The sequence below is a fragment of the Malania oleifera genome, chromosome 9 (assembly GCF_029873635.1).
Source record: "Malania oleifera isolate guangnan ecotype guangnan chromosome 9, ASM2987363v1, whole genome shotgun sequence".
NCBI classification, from domain to species: domain Eukaryota; kingdom Viridiplantae; phylum Streptophyta; class Magnoliopsida; order Santalales; family Ximeniaceae; genus Malania; species Malania oleifera.
The window spans coordinates 74,771,952-74,793,178 of NC_080425.1; the positions used below are offsets into that span (position 1 = coordinate 74,771,952).

The 21,227-nt window shown below is 35.8% G+C and overlaps 1 protein-coding gene across 4 annotated transcripts; it reads right to left on the reverse strand.

The window, feature by feature from the left end:
- Positions 1 to 15,224: 15,224 nt before the first annotated feature.
- On the reverse strand, positions 15,225 to 20,684 carry LOC131164823 (transcription factor EGL1-like). 4 transcript variants are annotated; one of them, XR_009139355.1, is made up of 9 exons: positions 19,425 to 20,503; positions 18,510 to 18,764; positions 17,838 to 17,934; positions 17,665 to 17,679; positions 17,481 to 17,537; positions 16,502 to 17,353; positions 15,977 to 16,420; positions 15,647 to 15,809; positions 15,225 to 15,547 (listed from the first exon to the last, which is right to left on the reverse strand). XR_009139355.1 is itself a non-coding variant. In XM_058122311.1 (8 exons), exons 1-8 carry the CDS (start codon positions 19,547 to 19,549, stop codon positions 15,738 to 15,740), a joined length of 1,917 nt encoding a protein of 638 aa, XP_057978294.1. In that variant the 5' UTR covers positions 19,550 to 20,684; the 3' UTR covers positions 15,225 to 15,737. The 4 variants fall into 4 exon arrangements, 2 of the variants coding, with proteins under 2 accessions (XP_057978294.1, XP_057978295.1); XR_009139356.1 differs by lacking the exon at positions 17,665 to 17,679 and having other exon boundaries at positions 17,481 to 17,543; XM_058122311.1 differs by having other exon boundaries at positions 15,225 to 15,809; positions 19,425 to 20,684.
- Positions 20,685 to 21,227: the final 543 nt, after the last annotated feature.

A 21,227-nucleotide genomic window follows, 5' to 3' on the forward strand; every position in this document is an offset into this window, starting at 1 on the left:
CTCATCTCTTTGCACATCCGTACTCCCTTCGTCAGGGCCCTAAGCTCGACTATTATTGTCATAGCCAAAGAAGGAAGAAAGAGCACCCAAGAAAGCCTTGTTGCAATCTCGAATCACACCCCCCCCCCCCCTCCACATCTCCCTACGTTCCCACGGCAACTACCATGTAACGACCTACTTAATTAAATGGGGGTTTTTTTTTCCATACTATAATATTTTACATGCTCTGATACCATACTAGGGAAAAACCCAATCATAAACCTAGGCAGCGAAAAGCATAAACTGAATAAACATGTCCATATCATACAATATCAATACCAGAGTGCTACCATGTTTTTCCCAAAATACCCTCAACTAGATAGGATAATACAAAAATGCTCCCAAAAATGAAACTCACTCTCTGTCAAGGCACTACTGAAGCCCTTCTATTTGCGAGCCTGGTCTGCTCGCCTACCTGGATCACCTAAAAAATATATCAACATTGGGATGAACCAACGCTCAGTAAGGAGAAGTATGCTATTACTAGTGTGTGGGAAATGAGCTACTATATATATCATGAAATCTGTTTTCATATAAACACGAATAGCTGAATACAAAGTACAGTACCAATAATAAAATACACCACCCCTTTTCCCTTTTGCTTACATAGAGTATTATGGTTATAATTCAAAATACTTCTAGTGTACATAAGTAGAGTCACTGTTTCTGTAAATCCGTACGTATGTAATAGTAACTGAAACTGTTCCCTGTGGCTATCTGTGTGTCATGACTTTCCCCCCCATGACAGGGTTATGCGGCCCATAGGCTAGATTTACCCTGGCTGGCCAACCAGGAATAAATCACTGAACTCCGTCAGTCGACCTGCCCACCTCAACCCATATCTGGATGGGGAGCCTAACCTCTTCAAGGGCCTAGATGGTCGACCTTACCACATATTATCTGAATAGGTGGTTGCACTAAATAAGTAACATAGTATTTGTAGCAACGGTACCATGCTCTGTAGCTGCAAGTCCAACAGGGTCTGATATCATATAATATATTTCTATATATATAAATATATCTATCTGATTTGTCATGATTCTGAAGTACTGAAATAATCAGGATGCTACATAAATTGTAACTGTAATTCATACGTAATACTGAGAACTGAATAATCATAATACTGATGCTGCATGATCATAATATTGAAATTCGTGTAATCATGGTACTGAAATTCGCATAATCATAATACTGAAATTCATAAAATCATGAAACTAAATTCATAAAACATATCCCCGTACCATATACATATTCACAAGCCACACCATACTAAATACCTAATTTTCCTAATTAAATAAATTGTATCATATTTTAAGAAATGTCTAGAATAGCATATTTCTCTTACCTGACTACTGGAAAGCCCCTAGGGAATACAAGCCTAACACCCACAGGGCCTCCTACAAAACACCCTAAAACCAACATATGCCAGAATATAATATCAGTATTTTTTCGTTTATATTATTTCCTATAACTGACAGAAAGCCAAAAACTAGCTAAAATGCCTTACCCTGAATTTGGGATGAAATCCAACTCTGTTTTCCTGACGATCCGCTTCTGCAGATGTGCAGAGAACTCTGCCAGGAGTGTCGTGGTAGCTTCGGATCGTCGATCCGGCGACTGGTGGGGCCGGAATCGAAGAGAGAAGGGAGAGGGAGACGTAGAGAGAGAGAGAGAGAGAGAGAGAGAGAGAGAGAGAGGAGAGAGAGAGCTCAGTGAAAAATGATAAAAAAATCCCGGGTTTCCACTATTTATAGGGTCAGGTTTGTCAACGAGACACGTCACCTCGTCGATGAGCCCTTCATAAAATTCGTCAACGAGACCCTATGTTCGCCGACGAAATTCAAAGCAGCCTGAACCGTCTCTCGGTATTTTCTCTTTGATGAAACCCTGTGTTCGTCGACAAAATTCTGAAGACCTTCGTCGACAAATCTGGGCAATTTCTTGAATTTTGATTATTTAATATTATCTCAAAAATGCAATGTCGTCAACGAACACGGAGCATTCGTCGACGAAGTCTACGGCCTCTTTCTGTTTCTGGTTCTATTTCTCTCCCTTTTATTATTACTAAAATGCTATTATTCTTCGGGTCACTACATTGGTATCTATGTACAACTTTACGAACCCAACCCGAGGGTTCCCGCACCTAACAACACAAAGAATTTGTGCCTTCAGAGTGATAACTGGAATCTCAAGAGCACTTAGAACTTTGCTATCCTAAGTTGAAAGGGATCCACTTGATCTCATATAAATCCTCCTAAACCATACCTTGATTGCCAACCAAATTCCTTCAGTCGATTCCTTAGCACCTTCCATTCAGACTCTACATCAACGCACCCAAAGTCTCCAAGTTATTAAACTTAGAAAGATACCAATGATTACACCCCTCTGAGTCGATTTATTAGCATAAGTAAACCATTGTTACACACAACAAATCCAAGAAACTGTAGTCATACAAGGAACCCCCATGGTTGTAGTGGCAAAATCCCAAACTTTCACAGCAATCTCGCTCAAACAAAGCACATGATTCAAGGTATCTGTTTGCCCTAACTCGCAATAGTTACACCAAGAAGCAAGAGCAATTCCCAAGGATTGAACTTTCTCATCCAACGACAAGCTGTCAAAACAAGCTTACCAAGCACATATGCTGACCTTCTTTGGCAAGAGATTGTGCTACAACCAATCCATATCCCTTACATGTGGCCCTTTGACTCTAATTAAATCCCAAGCACTTGATGACGTGAAACTTCCTTTATCATTGAGTTTCCAAATTAGAATATCCTCACCTGGTCTCCCACAAGCAATATCCTGTATGACTTCTTTGACTTTGTCATTTACCAACCAACTCCACTAAGTGCTGCCTATATTAGGCACCATCCACCCACACATCTTTGATATTAAGCAAAGGGTTTTGAATATTGTTAAATTGCAAACAAAGTGGGCCACTAGCCAACCAATTATCAAATCAAAACGAACCCTTGCCATTCTTTACCTTCAGCTACACGTTCTCTGCCACCTTAGGTAAAACCCGCATGACTGATTTCCAAAATCGATTCGATAATAATAAGGCTTAGTTATTTATTTCTAGGTTTTGAGATGATAACTATAAATCATGATATTTCTACACTTATTGCAACACTAGATTTACTTTATGGCACATCAAGATTCGTACCATTTGAACTTGAATGGATCTTGAAGATGCTTTTTGATGATGAAGAAGATGTCAAGGACTATATATGAAGGAAAAAAGAAAATAAAATAATGAGTTGCAAAGCCTAAGATTTGATATTTTAAAAAATAATTTTGTTGTTGTTATGTGGTAGAAATTGGAATCTTTGTGTATGATGAAAAACATCACTAAGAAACTTTTTTTTACACAATGTTTGTGTTCCTATCAAATAGTTGAGGTAAATTTGTTAAGGCACATCTTGATGAATTCAAAGCAATAGTTATCAACTTGAAAATTTTGGATATGAATTCTGACAACAAGGATTTGCGCTCTTCTTGTTGTGTTTATTGTCCCTCTCATTCATCAACTTTAGAGATGCCATATTATATGGTAAAGAAACTACTTCATTAGATGATGTTTTAGCATTTTTGTTTAAGAGAACATTGATAAAGTGGAGTACTAGTGTTTTTGAAAAGTAGAGATGACATTTTTGGTAAGGAAAAAACTAAAGAAAGGAAATTTGGTGATAATAAACAAATTTTTAGATCAAAATTTAAACATGCAGACTTGATCTCTAGACACTATAAAAAGAAAGGGCACATAAAACCAATTGTTCAAGTTGAAAAGACTAGAATAGAATGAAGGAAAAGATCAAACAAGAAAGAAAAAATTTGTTGAACCCAATTTTATGGAGGATGGAAGTGATGATAGGGACTAGTCTCTTAGTGAATAACAATGGAACCAAACATTGAAAATTAAAGGAGGGATTCATCTCCACTTATGAGCCCACTGATGGAGGATTACTAAGATAGGAATGATTAAATTTAAACTGTTTGAAGGTACAGTTCAAATTAACACGAGGCATGTCCTTAATTTAAAGAAGAATTTTATTTCCTTGAGCATCCTTGATGCAAGTACATTGGTGGAAGTGTTTCTAAAATCAATAAAGGTGTTCTAATTGTAACAAAGAACCCTAAATTGGGTGAGGTATTATATGTCTTGTTGGATTATACAACTGCTAATGGTAATGTTGTTTCTTTATCCTCTTTAATAAGTTAAGATACCACCAAGTCATTGCATATGAAGTTGGAGTATTTGAGTGGGAGATGCCCAACTGTATTGAGTAAAGAGCAAGTACAAGTAAGATATATAGATTTATGTGAGCACAGTGTGTTTTAGAAGCTTTAGTAAAGTAGTTCACTAGACCAAGGGCACTTTAAATTACATTCATTTAAACCTTTGGGATCATGCTTGGGTCCCCTCCAAAGCTAGTGCAACATGCATACCTTCATTGTTGACTACTCTAGTAAAGTTTAAGCATTCAAAAGCAGTCACTTTGTAGTGAATAAACTCAATGGTCCATCACTAAGAGTGAGGATTTAGAGTCTTTTTATGATCATACATGGGGGTTGGTGAAGCAACCAAATGACCAAAATATTGTTGATTCACATGTAACTTGCCATAGCTACTCAATTGTATTTAGAGCTTGAGTAGCTTGATGTAAACTTTTATTTTTTGCTCTGGTGGTCTTAAAGAGACTATCAATATGGATTTAGTAGATAATTTTTTCTTTATGCAAAGGAAAGAAACCACAATTTACTCGTTAAATGAAGTTTCATACATATTCAAGTAATCTCCTAGAAAATGGTATGAGCATGTGATAGTTTTGTGATGCTTGTTTGTACCATTGGAGTGTGTTAGATGGTTCTTTATATTTGTTTTTATAGGGTGATGACATGCTGATAGATGCTAGGAGCATGTTTGTAACCAATGAGTTGAAGTCTTAGTTGAGTTGTAGTTTTGAAATGAAGGATTTGGATGTTGCAAAGAAGATTTAGGAATTGCAAGATGAGAAAGTTCTATGTCTTAGAAACAATACGTCAAAAAAGTGATAAATGCTTTGATATATGAAAATGAATATGATGAGCACTCTATTTACAATGCACTTTAGGATATCAACAACATTGTCATCGTAGATTGATAACAAGAAGCAGCATATGTCATACATTTTGTATATTAGTATAGTTTCAAAACTATGTATGTTATGGTTTGCGTTTGACTAAATATTTTTATATGCTATTAGTATTGACAATCAATATTTGGTTCTTCTAGGAGAAGGTCATTGGTGTAGGTTGTTGAATGAATATTGCAATATCTCACAGGCGTTGCAAGTTTGAGTTTGAAGGATGATTGACCAAGTTGTTCCATTTAAGGTGGAGTACTGGATAAGTTTAATTTGATTTTTTAGGAGACTTTACAAGAGATGATTTACTATGTCTTTATTTTCTCTAGCAATGTTTTTAGTTTAGAAGGTTGTGTTATAGTCTACTATTGTATCATCTGTAGAGACCCGAAGAATTATAACAATTAAATAATAAAAAGAATGAGAGAAAAAAGAATTTTCTTAAGAGATTTTAGCAGGGTGTCGTCGACGAGTGAAGAAGTGCTCGTCAACGAGCAAGATTCTTGGGCTCGTTGATGGGGACATGTGTCTCGTCGATGAGAAGTTACCGAGAGGACTATTTCCAGACTCTGAAACTCGTTGACGAGGAGAAGGTGTTCGTCAACGAGCTCTTTTCATCGACTCGTCGACGAGGAGTTGTGGCTCATCAACGAGTCCACGTGGACCCGCATTTTATAAAAGGCCAAGAACACACTTTCCCTACGAGAGAAATTTTTAGAACTCTCTCTCTCTCTCTCTCTCTCTCTCTCTCTCTCTCTCTCTCTCCTACGATTCCCTCCCCTTTCTCTCTTCGATTCCGGCCTTATTTTCCGTTGGTTTGACGATCGAAAGTCATCATATCACTCCTGGAAAGATTCTCTTCACATCTGCTGGAGTGATTTGTTGGTCAGGTCAACTTGGGAACCATCCCAAAATTTGGGTAAGTTAGTTAATTTCAGTTTTATTGGGTATTTGGTGTTTCTGGACTAAGGAGAATATGTTAGGAAAGATAATACTGAAGTTTTGTTAGGGGCAATGTTACTTTCAGGGTGTAGTGCTGGGAACACTGCAAGTGTAAGATTGGGGTGTTTTGTAGGCTTCTCAGTAAGCCAGGTAAGGGGATAAATTAAGTCATAATTTTACATGAAATTTTTTATTATTCAACAACAATAAATTTTAGGAAGATATATATATATATATATATATATATGTATATATATATATATGTATATATATATATATTGTATAATTATGTTTGGGAAAATACTGTTATGAATAGGGATATAATTTAAATGTGTTTTATTAGAAATTATGATTTCGGAACAGATTTTACATTCAGGAGGTTACCCATTTCTGTGTGACATGAGTTTAAATTTCCATGTAACTATGTATATCAGAATAATACGTTTTCCCAGATCAAGTATGTTATGATAGTCTTCAAGGCAATTATAAACAATACATGAACCATGATTTTATGATTGTAATATTAAATAGTATAGAAAAATTATGTTCAGTATATTATGATATGCCGGCACAGATGTCGTGATTCATGTTATGTTATGTCTGCGCAAATGCCGTGATTTATGTTATGTTATGTCGGCGCAGATATCAAGATTCATGTTGGCACAGATGCCATAATTATGTATGATAAGACAACATTTATGAAATATTAACATGTTAGATATTATTATAAACTACGAAACAGTTATGTTCAATATACAAATCATATTATATGTTATCAGAACCCAAATGGTATGGTTTAGTTCTGTTTTCAGGAGCATGGTACCGTAGCTATATATTTAGAATTATGATAGTGCTACCACACAATTAGTAGTGTGAGAGATGACAGTCGATGTGGCTTCAATGTAGAGTAGAGTTGTTCCCCTGGCAGTCTGGAACTAGGTGGGACAAGTCCATCATACTTACAGACTTATGATTGATCTAGCATGGTCGGCTAGTCATTGTTAGGTCCCGCCTTCGGGTTGCACAACCTAGTCATGTGGAAGTAAGACATGATATCAGTTAACTATCCATCATGAGTGTTATTTCAGTATTGTACAATTATATAAAATGATTTTCATGAATATAAATTTTGTATGCTTTATTAGTATACGACAAATCATGTTTTACTCAATTCTGCTACAGATAGATTTTACCAAATATGCTCATTATATTGTTTATATGTATAACACCAAAAATGCTCATAGCACCACACACTGATGTTAGTTTATTTCCCTTATTGTGGAAAAAGAATAAAAATTATTATTTACAGTAAAATAGGCAGGTTGTTACATCATCACTGCAACAACACAAACAACAAAACCAAGCCTTTGTCCCACTAAGTGGGGTCGGCCATATAAATCCTTTTCTGCCAATTTATGCGTGGACCATTTATTTTGATAGATTCAAGGATATTAAATCTTTACTCACTATCTCCTCCTAAGTTATTTTAGTTCTACCCCTACCCCTTCTATAGCCCCCTACAATAACTAAGTCACTCTTCCTCACAGGTGCACTATGTGGCCTACGTTGCAAGTGTTCATACCATCTGAGTCGTCCCTCCCTTATCTTATCTTCTATAGGAGCTACACCTAACTTACCACAAATATGTTTATTCCTTAATTTATCTTTAAATGTTATACCACTCATTCATCTAAGCATTCTCATCTCGGCAACTTTTACTATTTGGATATTATGTTTCTTCGTTGCCCAACATTCCGATTCATATAGCATAGCTGGTCTCATAGCTGTCTTATAAAACTTCCCTTTCAATTTTAAGGGTATTCTACGATCACATAGCACACTTGAAGCACTTCTCCATTTTACCCAACTTTATGCATTCCATTATCTTCAATTTCTCCTTCAGCTTTCATAATAGATTCAAGGTATCGAAATCTACAAGTTCTATTTATTTCTTCATCATCAAGTTTAAATTTGTCTCCAATATTCTTCCTATCATTACTAAAATTACATTTCATATATTCTGTTTTATTTCTACTTATCCTAAAGCCTCTAGATTCCAAAGCTTCTCTCCATAATTCTAACTCAGCCTCTACCTCGTCCCTAGTTTCATCAATTAATACAATATCATCTGCAAATAACATAAACCATGGAACCTCCTTTTAAATACTCTTAGTCAATTGTTCCATCACTAAAGCAAAAAGATAAGGACTTAAAGCAGATCCTTGATCTACACCTATGGTGATTGGAAATTCTTTAGTTTCTCCATTTATAGTCCTTACTCTAGTCATTACTCCATCGTACATATCCTTAATGACATCAGTATACCTACAACATACACCCTTTTTTTTTTTTTTCTAAAACCTACCATAGAACTTCCCTAAGTATCCTATCATATGCTTTCTCAAGGTCAATAAATATCATATGCAAGTCCCTCTTCTTTTTCCTAAACTTTTTCATTAATCTTCTTAAAGATAAATAGCTTTTGTGATAGATCTCCCAGACATTTAACCAAATTGATTTTCTAAGATCTTTGTTTCTAAATTTAATCTTTGTTCAACTACCATTTCTCATAGTGTCATCGTATGACTTATAAGTTTAATTCTATGATAGTTATTACAATTTTGAATATCTCCTTTATTTTTTTTATATAGGTATTAAAGTTCTTTTCCTCCATTCATCTGGCATTTTCTTAGTTTTTACAATTGTATTAAATAAATTAGTTAACTATATAATTCCGTAATCACCCAAGCATTTTGCTTTCCAAACTTCAATTGGGATGTTATCTAGTCCCATAGATTTCCCATTTTGTATCTTTTTTAGTGCAAACTTAACTTTGTTAACTCTAATTTTGCGAATAAATATTATATTTTTAGTTTTTTCCTCATTTGACAATTCTAAGTTTAAGTCTTCTATTTGATTTTTGTTAAACAACTTACTAAAGTAACTTTGCCATCTTTCTTTAATATTTTGTCCTTAACCAAGACAATATCATCCTCACTTTTTATACATTTTACATTTCCTAAGTCCTTACTCTTCCTTTCTCTAGTTTTAGCAAGTTTAAATATATCTTTTTCTCCTTCTTTTGTACCTAATCTATCATACAAACTATTAAATGATCTATATTCAACTTGACTAAAGGCCTTTTTTGCATCTTTTCTTACCTCCTTATATTTTTCAAAGTTATCTCTATTTCTACATTTTTACCACGTTTTATACCAAATTCTTTTTGTATTTATGATTTTTTGTACATCTTTATCCCACTACCAACTATCTTTGCTATTCGAAAATTTTCCCCTTAATTCACCTAAAATCTCTTTTACTATCTTTTTAATAGAGCTAGCTAATCTATTCCAAAGAGCATTTGTATCTATGTTGTATCAACACTAATAAGACATAATACATAGTGATCATAAAGGTGATAAAGGAAACTTTGTACCGTAGTTACTTAGGTCGCTGGCCTTACTTTGGAACAACAATCTAAATTGCATATACTAATTCATATGTCAATAGCGTCCTGGATCAATGAGGGTCAGGATCTAACTCCCCATTAGTAGTGACCTATTGTTAACCATTTTCAAATGAAAAATAATATCAAAATATTCAAAATTTTTTTAAAAATCATGTAAAATATTCACTATTGCTCAAAGCCTATTAAGGAGAGAGAAGAGAACTTATTGTGGTTGCGAAGCTTGTGAAAAGAGAGAGAAATGGGCTTCCTGTTGCTATGAAGCCGGCAATGAGAGAAAGAAGAGGGCTTCTTGTTGTTGCAAAGCTTGTAATGAGAGAGGAGAGGGCTACCTGTTGCAAAGCCTGCAATGGAGAGAGAAAAAAAGGACTTTCGTTGTTGCGATGGTGGAAGGATTTGTGTGTGTGTGTGTGTGTGTGTGTGTGAGAGAGAGAGAGAGAGAGAGAGAGAGAGATTTGATATTAAGAATTTTATTTGAGAATTTTATTAGAGTACAATCAATAATTATTCTATCTTAAGTACATAGTTCAAAACATACTACTGTTTGAGATTGAGAATTTCATTTGAGTACAACTGATAATTATTCTATTCTAAGTAAATAATTCAAAACATACTACTATTTGACGTGTCTCAATTAATTGACCCAAATAAGTGGGTCGTGCATACTATGATTTGAAATGGCGTACCAAATAAATTTAACACCAAGAACCATATACTTCTTATGTGGTGTTCATTCTTTGTATACATACCACGACTTAAAATGCTTCACACTCTAGGTAACTAATCTTTGTGCATAATGGTTTGGTTGCCAATCTAGGATGTAAGAGAAGCCAACAGTAGCAAATTAGGTGCCATTCATTTAACTAAAAACCATAATTTTCATGAGAGAAACAAACATATATTGTAATGACCTGCAATTTAATTTGGGTTTTTTATTTTATTTTATACTATAACATTTATAATGCTCTGATACAAAACTGAATTAAACACAACCATCAACATAAGCAGCGAGAAACATAAATCAAATAAACATAACCATATATAATTATATACAACACCAAAGTGCTAAAATGTTTCCCAAAATATACATATATGATTGTTTCAAAAAATACCCTTAACTGGCTAGGGCTATACAAAAATACTCACTCTATTGTTAGGGCAATACCGATTCCCTACTATCTGCGAGCCTGATTTACTCATCTACCTGGATCACTTGAAAAATGTTAAAGTAATGGGATGAGCCAACGCTCAGTAAGACAAAATATGCTATTACTAGTATGTGGCAATTGAGTTACAATACTGTGAAAATCTATTACTATATATTCATGTATCACTGAATCTGTAATTACAATACCAGTAATATAAACCATCATCTTTTCCCTGTTGCTTAACATATCTATACTTTAGGTTTCTACTCAAAATACTTCTAATATATATATTGTCTCTATAAGTCTTTATAAACATAGTAATAATTGAAAACTTCCCTGTGGATAACTGTGTGTCATGATTTAACCCCTCATGACAAGGTTGTGCGGCCTGAAGGCATGGTCTACCCTGGTTGGCCAACCAGGAATAAACCACTATACTCCAACAGTCTGATCAGCCCTCCTCAACCCATATTTGATGGGGAGCTTGTCCACTCGTGGGCTCTATACGATCGACTATTATACCACGTATTATCTGAATAGGTGGTTGCACTCTATACTGTATGTAACTACGGTACCGTGCTCTATAACTGTAATGGTCCAACAGGGTCTGATACTATATAATACATTTCTAGATACAAATATATGTTTTACCATGATTTTGTAATAACTGTATAAACCATGAAGCTGTGATAAACTGGATCTATATCAACTGTATTTCAGAAATAAACTGTAAAACTGTATGTCATGGTACTGTAAATTGTATCTGTATCAACTATATAATCATGGTATTCTGTAATTACTATGAAATACTTCCTCTGTCTGTATATTCTGTAAAACATAGTTCTAAAAAATATTGTAAAGCATGTCTCTGTACTATATTCATATTCTCAAGCCACATAGTAATTTAAAACATATTATACATAATGGATATATTGTATTAAGTTCTGATGTGAATAATAATCTGGTATAAATATATATACTATATTGAAAATCATACTAAATTTGCCTAGCATAGCATATTTCCTTTACCTGATTTCTGTTAAAAATCCCCTACTATGACGGGTCCTACACCCACAGGGTTCTCCACTCAACACCCTGAAAATCAAATATCCCAAAACGAAACATCATTATTTCTTTTCCTACATCATTTCCTACAACTGCCAGAAGACCAAAAATTGACTAAAAGGCCTTACCCTAATTCTGGGAAGAAATTCGACTCAATCCCACCGACTATTCGCCCTAGCAGACTTAAAGAAAACTCCGCCAGGAGCGTTGTGGTGGCCTCGGATTGTCGATTCGATGAACTACATGGCTGAAATCGAAGAGAGATGGAGGTGGAGCCGTAGGAGAGAGAGAGAGAGAGAGAGAGAGGAGAGAGTTTCAGTGAGATTTCTGTGTAAGAAAATGAGTTTAGTACTATTTATACTGCAGGATTCGTTGACGAGCCACGCCACCTCGTCAACGAGTCCTATAGAAAGTTTGTTGACGAACCTGCACCCTCGTCGACAAATTTTAGACTTCCAAAAATCCTTCTCGGTATTTTCTCGTTGACGAAACATGCCCTCCCCGGTGAGACCCTCTTGTACCCTCGTCAACGAATCCACTGTGTTTGTCCATGAGGCCATTAGAAAATTCCTTGGGTTTTTATATCCATAATGCAATGTCGTCGACGAACGCTCTGCTGCCTCCTTCTATTGCTGTTTCCATTTCCCTCCCTCTTTATTATTTAAATAACATTATTCTTCGGGTCGTTATATATATTGTTATAGGTGTCCTTCTATGGGTGATTATGTGTCCACGTGATGAAGAAATTATTTTCAAAGTTGGAAACTTTAATCATCTTGTAGATATGATGAAAATTCACGTTCCACTACTAAGTTAAGGTATTTGTGAGGACATGATTGGTAATTGGTGTATACCCTTATAGGATTCATAGAGAAGGGGGAGGGAAGATTTGCTATGTTGCTTGACAATGTAATATTTGATAGAATCAATCCATGGTGAAGACTTGTTTAGTGTTTTGAATTCTTTTTCCTATGCTCATTGGTAGAAGACCCTTTCTCAAGGAATAGAGTATCGGGGGAAAGAGCTCGTTGCATTTCACTTATTACGCTTGTTGCTAGATAAATTTTTTTTTTTAATGGAGTGTGAAAGTGAAGCACATGTGGCACAAACCTAACTTAACATCATGATCCATTTTGTATTTACAAGTTACACATATATCAATATATTTCTTATATTTGTAGGGTTTTGATAAATTTTCTTTTCATTTGTTGAAGGTTGGGTGCATAATTCTTGCTTCCTTAATCTCTGGACATAAACTTTTAAAATTTAACCAAATAAAATTTTAATGTTTTCTTTGTATCACTACTATTACTACTATTAGTACTAGTACTGCTACTAATTTATCCGTGTTTGATTTGGAATTTGATCACAACAAAACTAATGAACCTTATATACACTAAGTATTATTGGATGTTTTAAAAATTAGAAAATTTTTAAGATGTGATTTGGGAGAGCTCGCCCAAATAATTTTAGGTTAGAAACTTTGAGTTGTTTCGTTACATTTTATAGTCTACAACTCACATACTAATATTCCAAAAATTATAATTAGTAATCCAAGCACTCCTTTCTTGAACTTTCCTCCCGCAAACCAATTATTGCCGCACTTTAACCACAAATATTTTCTCTAATAATACCCTACTAATTAGATTTTGAGTCTAATATCAATTATAACAAAAGACACCCACATTCCCTGAGATTTAGGGAAAAAGGCAAAGATCTCCTATGAGATTTTAAAAATACCATAAACTTTTTCTAAAATTTCAAAACTATCATAAACCTTTCTTAAGCTTGCTAAAAAGACACAGACATTTCCTAAAAAAAAAAAACTATCTTTTTGTAAAATATAAGGGCCCGTTTGTGTCTTTTTGACAAACTTTAGGACAGATCATTAAAATTTTTGAAATCTCAGTAAAAATTCTTAGAAATTTTAAAATTTTAGAAAAAATTATTACCTTTTTACCAAATATCAAGTTCAATATCTATAGTTGACGATGAATTTGCTCACACACAAGACCTAAGGGTGGTCTAGGTGAACCCACAGCTTGACCAACCCTCAACAGTGACCGTATAGAGAACGTGATTCACATGGCTGCACAAGACAAGTAAGGTACCAAGTTCAAGAAATGCCTCAAAGTTCACCCATGGCTTCTTTGGGAATGTTATCCATAGCCCACGGGCCATACCTAACATGACTAAAAGTAGTAGAGCCCCGGTGTGGACACTCCACCCATTTTCCTTTATCCTATTCCTTTGCACATGCATGGATCACTTATTTCTATTTGGTATTCCTCCTTCCCCCCTCCCCCTCCTTTTTCTTACTTTTGACTGCCTAAAAAGAAGCAACTTAAAGTTAAACCACTTTTGCTTGGTGGCTTATGAAAACCTTAGGGTTACTTGCCATCAATCCAATTATCCCACTTTAATATATACCTAGCCTTTTTTATAAAAAAAAATTATTAATTAAACTCAACTTGCACTATTTTAACATACTTATTACAATAGATTTGGTCACTTAAAGAATGGAATAAAATAAAAGAAACCGGAAGAAATTCCTCACTCAACCTTTTTCGTGTTCTTGTGATTAATTGAACTCAACATTCATCACTCGATTGCTTTTTTTCATATTTTTTTATTCATTTTTCATCCCATCCTCGACCAATTCCATTTTTTGAATTAATGCAACATTGTTGTTATTATTAGTATTATAATAATTTTTATAAAAGAACACACTTGTAATGGTTTTTTTTTTTTTTTAAAGAAGGGCGACACCTCCATTTATTTATTGATAAACCCTCACTTTTAAAGGAGGAATACCGTGGTTACAAAGCAATCAAAGGGAGAAACAAAAGACAAAACTTTAAAAATCTCTCAAATAACAACACCAACATCCGGGCAAAACAGGATTACACTTGTAATGGGTTATTATGAACTTTACTCTTATTTTAAGCACAACAATTTTCTTCATTTTAAAAGTGTGCAACATGATAAATATTAATCCACCAAACCATGATTTTGGATTTCAAGTGATTGTGATAGAGTTTGACTCATGAAGGTAATTATTTATTAATTTTTTTAAAAAAATTTAAAATTGAACTAGTTGTCTAAAATATTATGCGACTCATAATGCCTATCGTAGTATCATAAGTACATAACCAGTGTCATTTCTTTATTTTAAGCTTTATCTATGCAGCAGCCATTGGTTGCTTCTTAAGCAGCAAATTGAAATTTGGTGCATTTTGACTTATTAAATTTTTTTTTTGTTTAAATTATTGTAAACATTGCAAGTCTTCACAATTTTAATAGCTATACTCTTAAAAGTATTTCCATTTTAATTCAAAAACAGTGACCATATTATTAAAAAGATTCAAGTGACAACAAAAACAAGATTAGTGACCAAGGTACATTTAACCCTGACATTTTGTTGGGAGGAAACACTGAAAGATCCATGGTCAAGTTCTTTATTTTCATCATTTCGAAGGCCTAATATACAATCTACTTGATAACATACAACCAGTAAACAGTGTCCAGAAACATAATTTAAAGTCCTAGATTTGAGCTTGTACAAATTTAAACAAAACATAATACGATATTGTATTTAGTTTTGTTAAATTGCACAAATTCAAATCTAAAATTCAAATTCTATGCCCCAAATGCCGAATGCAGGAGGCATTCTCCCTTCTTCCTTGAAGCTGCTTTAAAATTACCCCCTTTTGAGCACAATGCTGAGTGTAGATTCACCGATCCATCGCTGCCAAAGCCTTAAAAGTACAAAATTCAGAATGGTTTTAATTTCTTGTTGATGAGTATTCAACCAGGAAACTTGTGTTTGTGATGGTCAAAGATCTACAAAGCCTCACCACAATACACAAATTTACGACTGCTGAACCAGCAAATCGATGCTAAAAATCTTCCACCATCCCCCAATAATCAGTGAGCCAGTCTGAGCCTTCAACACTTGTGAACAACACTCCAAAGTGCTTGCCTAAGCATGCCCACGGAAACAACAGCTGATCCCTTGAACTGCTAGTAGAAATAGTCACGTTTAAAAGTAAATATAGAATGCAATCTTGAACAATGCACAAAAAAGCAGAATGGAACCAACAAAGCGATTCTTCTGTTAATACTACTACGAGTAGTTAAGTTGCTCATGTTTTAGGAGAAAGTCAAATGTGAAGTTGAGTTCAAACCTTGGATTTAATGGTTAGGGTAAGAATCCCATCAAGGGTGGATGATTGAACAGAGTAACAATCCAAATGGAGATTACTTAGTGCATCCATGATCAGGAGCAGCAAACCCTCCCTCCACTGACACTTCATTTCAATCAAGACATCCCTCTCGATCATCCTGACATTTACTTCATTGGTCAAGCCATCGTTTGGTAAAATCAAATCCATCTCAGGCTCCACTTCATCGCCATCACGAGCCTTCCTCTTATTCATCAATTGCTTCTTTTCATTATCAATTTTGTCGTTAGCAGAGTCGTCGAATATCCTCTCCATGGTATCTTGAGGTTTTGCTTTAGTTCTTGCTTCTGATTCTGTTAACTGCCTGCACCATTCCAAGTCATCAACCCTTCTCTTAAGCTCTTTTAGGTAGTCTATGGTGTCGTCCAGTATAGAAACTTTATCAACCTGCATAAAAACAAAGTTAAAAAATCATTTAAAGCATCGAGCTTCTTCAACGACATAACTGAGGATTGGAGCTTTATCTACCTTTCTAGTTGAAGGGACCAACGCTTTGAGGATCATAAATCTTTCATTTATTTTTTCCCTACGGCTCCTCTCTGACAACATGTGGTTAACTCCTGTTTCATCAACCTCTGGTTTCCTAAAGTCATCCTTATTGCCATCATTTTTGCGAAACTTGAGCAAGAAACTACCATGCATCTGAGCAACTTCAAACAATATCTTCTTTAACAATTTTTGCGAGGTACCATCTCTTGGCTTCTGGGTATCCAACAATCCTTCTTTCTTCCAACTAACAAAGCTGGATTCCTTATTACGACTTCTGAAGTATGGTCCCAGAATCAACTGTTGAGAACTCTTTAAAAGGGTTGAAAGGACACCCTGATAGTGCACATCATCATTCCGAACATCCAATGGGGTCAATTTCATGTGATTGCATTCTTGAGGGTCGAGAAGACAATGGTCATTTACCCTCTCGTGGAATGGAATAGACCCAATTTTATCAGGATTTACAAAGGTTTGAGATATACAGTCACTAGAATTCACAGAATTATGTATGCCATTACTGAACTCATCATCCATGAAGTGCCAACTTTGTACTTGAGAAGCTCCCCCATTTATACCTTCAACCATAAATGATTCATCTCCCTGCTGAGTGGGCCCAATGCCATTTGAACCGTTATTCGGAGAACCAATTTCACACTCTATAATTGGATTGAGAGTGGTGTCCAAAATCTTGCAATCAAACTCAGTGCACAAAGGATCATTATCATCCATTGGGTTTCCCAATAAAGAACTGGAATTCTTGGAGACAATGGCATATGGCATCTCCAAGAAAGTAGTTTTAATGTGCCGAATGAGATTGAGGTCCTCCGAGAACTTTGGGGAAAAAAAAAAACAATAGATTACAATGGATGAACATGACTCATAATAGAATTTATTTGAATTATGTACTTGCAACAATTGTAGAAAATCAAATTTCAGTGGTAAACACAAGCCAACTTACCAGCTCAGTAACGCCCAGCTCAACCACACCTCCTAAAAATGGAAAGCATGCCACAGTCTGCAACTCAATAACAGGACATATAATGAATAACATAGATTTCAAGAGAAAATTTTCACATATCAAAATAGTGAAAACATTAAGTCACATCCATGCCCTTTGGATTAAAGAGAAGCCATTCTAGTACCTGAATTGATGCACTCTGAGGAAGACGAGCAAATCCATTCATTGAACATGAACCCATTTGAAAAAGAAATGTTAGTTTTTTGTTTGTCCATTTTGAGCATACTGTCTAATCCACTACACTGAGATCTCAACTAGACTTAAATTCGTACATTCAGCAAAAAATTGCCAATCTACCTTTGCCAGCAGAGAGCGACCAAATACTTTGCTATCTGCAAGATGAGCATTGCTTAGCCAGATTGGTCGACCATTTGCTAATGTTCTTCCTGGCAACCTGAATAACAATTGACAAAAAGTTTTAACAGTAACATCACTGAATAATTGTATAATTATTAAGCTACTAGTTGTGATTAAGCAGAAGATGTTGCATGATGAGATTTACAAAGGGTTAAACTGAGGGAGGTTACATATAACAAGCAAAAATCTAAGCTCTGATCCATGGAAAAATAAATGCACCAGTACAGCAAGTTGGTCCTGTGGTCCCAACATGGAGGGTAAGAAATTTATGATCACATGGCAACATCATATGAGAGCCGACAAAGTACTTATTGGGGTGCAGTTAAATTTGAAGGGCAAAAAAAAATGCAGTTTTTTTCATTTGAATTATGATTTTTACACTACACACTAAGATGCAAAAAAAAACTTTGTTATGTTTCCCTGAAATTAGAATGTTTTTTCTTCTTTTTCACAACTTGTTGCTATAGCTGCCTTTAATGTGATCCCATGCGGCACAATAGCTTTCTGTATGCCAGAAAACACATACAAGGATCATTAATGCTAGAAGGGATGAACATTGACTTCAAACATTTAAAGTGCGATTTCAGAGAATTAATAAGAGGGAAAGATTACCCTTGGCCGACATTGAACACGAAGGACATGCAAACCAAGTAATACCATTCTGTATCACTCAAATCTTCAGGGGATAATGCCGCGGATGGCCTCCTAGCTTGTGGGTTGCTTTCGCTGGCGGAGAGGGACTCATAAAGCTCTCTTAATTGTTCGCTCCGCTGCAAACCGATTTGGTCTGAATTGAGTTCTATGGCTTGAACAGTTTTCCTTGTCTTGATGTCACCATTGTAGTACCCCTCACCCCATTCCAATACCCTGAAGAAAACAAAGGGCCATTTGTAGAGAATAAGAACATGAAAAATATGAAGACACAGCCACTTGCAGACAATAAGATGATGAAATATCTTATAGAACTATGAGCATGAAGAGACTTGCATATGGAGAAACTTAATAGAGTTATAACCAAAGCAGAAAAGAAGAAATTACCAGAAAGAAGTTTCAGCTTTGGTTTAAGCAGAGAAATGCATCTTACAAATGTTAAAGAAAGATACTGCAAGAAATTCAGATGAAAGAAAAAATGCAGGGAAAAGATGCATCCTATGGAGTTCAATAGGAGACCCTTCAGCTGCCAAAGCAAATAATGGATTTAAATTATGTTGACATTCGTATTTTCAACTGCACAGTTGCCACAATATAGAGCCTATGCTACAGAAGAGCAGGAATGTGCTGAAGCTGATATGTGGAGCAGAGAGGAGGGAAAACCAGGCAGTAAAACTATTGCCCTTCTTACCCAACACATGTGACTGAGTTCCAAATCATAGTCTACCCATTTTATATCAATTTTTCAGAAACTTACGCAGACCCATGTGCAGTAGAAATACAGGATCCAGAAAAAACAATTGAACATGAAGATTCTGAGTGTATTTTTTAAAGAGTAGAGCGGAATTTGCAGAGAGAGAACAAGAGAGAGAGTACCCTGGCTGTCTACTTGAAATGGACCAGAAGATTGCATAGCTCCATTGAATGCTTCTAACAGCAAGAGCAAGCTGTTTTCTTAGATTCTCCGGCACTCCCTCTTGGGTTTGGTGAACAGTAGCCATACTCTTGACATGCAACCTTGGAGCTGAAAGAAGAATAGAAGACAATGAGCAGGAAATTAAAAAAGCCCGCTACTCAAATCAGACCCCAGCAACGTCGGATGCAGGAATTTTTTCGAACTGGCACCATTCTTTGAAGCATTCAATTCCCAAAACCAGAATCAAGGATTTGGTAGTGTGGGCAAATCAAAAATCCCACCACATCATCACCAGAAAACAAATCTTTGGCCCGAGCTGGTAACTCTTGTATCCCAAAAAAGATGACCCAGATGGTTTTTTCCTCTCAGAACTGTCGCTAACCATAGCTCAAAGCCAACTCTCTCCTGAACCAGAATGGCAAAGCCGCTACCACAAGCAAAACTCACAAGAGAAGATGACGATGGTGGTGAAACACAATACCCAATTTTGGATTAAAGACAAACATGGCCTTCATTACTCTGGGATACACCTTCCTGTTATGTGGACGGTCACAAAACACTCAGCTTCAATAACTTCATCAAAGAAAAAAAGAAAGAATCTGTGTCTTGGTTTTTGTTTTATAAATGGGGCAAGTAATTTTCAGTGAACAGGCATGATTCCTCATAGAAAACCCCAAGATGGACAGAGGCATTAATGGCGCAAGGAGGTGGGGAACACTACCCCCTCACAGTTCTGTCTTTTCTCTCCTTTGAAACCCTTAAAAGAACACCTTAGCCTGTAACATTTCCCTCCTGTGCAAAAGAAAGACTGAAGCACTTGGGGGCCTACCCCAGAGCCACATCCAAGCACTCCAGTGAAAACGGGTGTAGTTAACTTCTGCTCAAATTTGAAATTACCACAAATCAGCTGAAATTGTGGTTTCAGCCACACTGAGAACTTACCCAAAATGGGAAAACATGATAAATCAGTAAAAGCCCGAGCTTTTACCAAAAAGACAGGGAAAGCTATTCCCAAATAGCTTTAGATTTTCCATGTGCTTTCCAGCATTTCAAAACCTACTGGGCTTTTTCAATTAGTAAGAAAGAATAACATCCCCAGAGTAATGAAGAAGAAGAAGAAGAAGAAGCAAATGAAGAAGAAGAGCGACTTTAGAGGGAGAAAGAAGGTGAGTGATGAGCAAAGCGAGGAAGAGTGGTGACGTGAACAATTCCAAGGAGCTGCATTGCAGATTGCACGGTCGTCCTATATAATAATAAGGAAAAACCAAGGATAATTATTGTGAATTGAAAGATTTGAACTTTTGTTATATGCGCTCAACCAACTGCTTCCTCCACACCGCTATTGCCTTCCAGAAGCAGAGCAAGAGGCAAGCGGTGGGAGTGACAGAGATGACAGCCTCTGTGCGTTTTGTTTTTGGCACGTGATAAAATGCCTCTGCTCTCCTAAACTTGTTTTAAGCCTTGGGTGACCCAAAACTTAATGGCTATATTGGTTGTGAATTACTTAATTGCCCCTGTGGGTGATCTTGGGGTGCCCTTGGAATTGGGAGCTGTCCCTCCCTACTCCCTAGCTACAATGCTATTGTGCTTGATGCAGACCATTGAGAGTCCTTTTCTGCAATTTTTTCCTTTTTTTTTTTTTTGGATTATGCACTGAATTTTCACGCATCCGTTTTACGATCCACATGACTAATCTCGCATCCCTTGAAACCAACCCCACAACTTCAAAAGGGAGATAAATTTTAGGAATTCAGGGGCAGAAA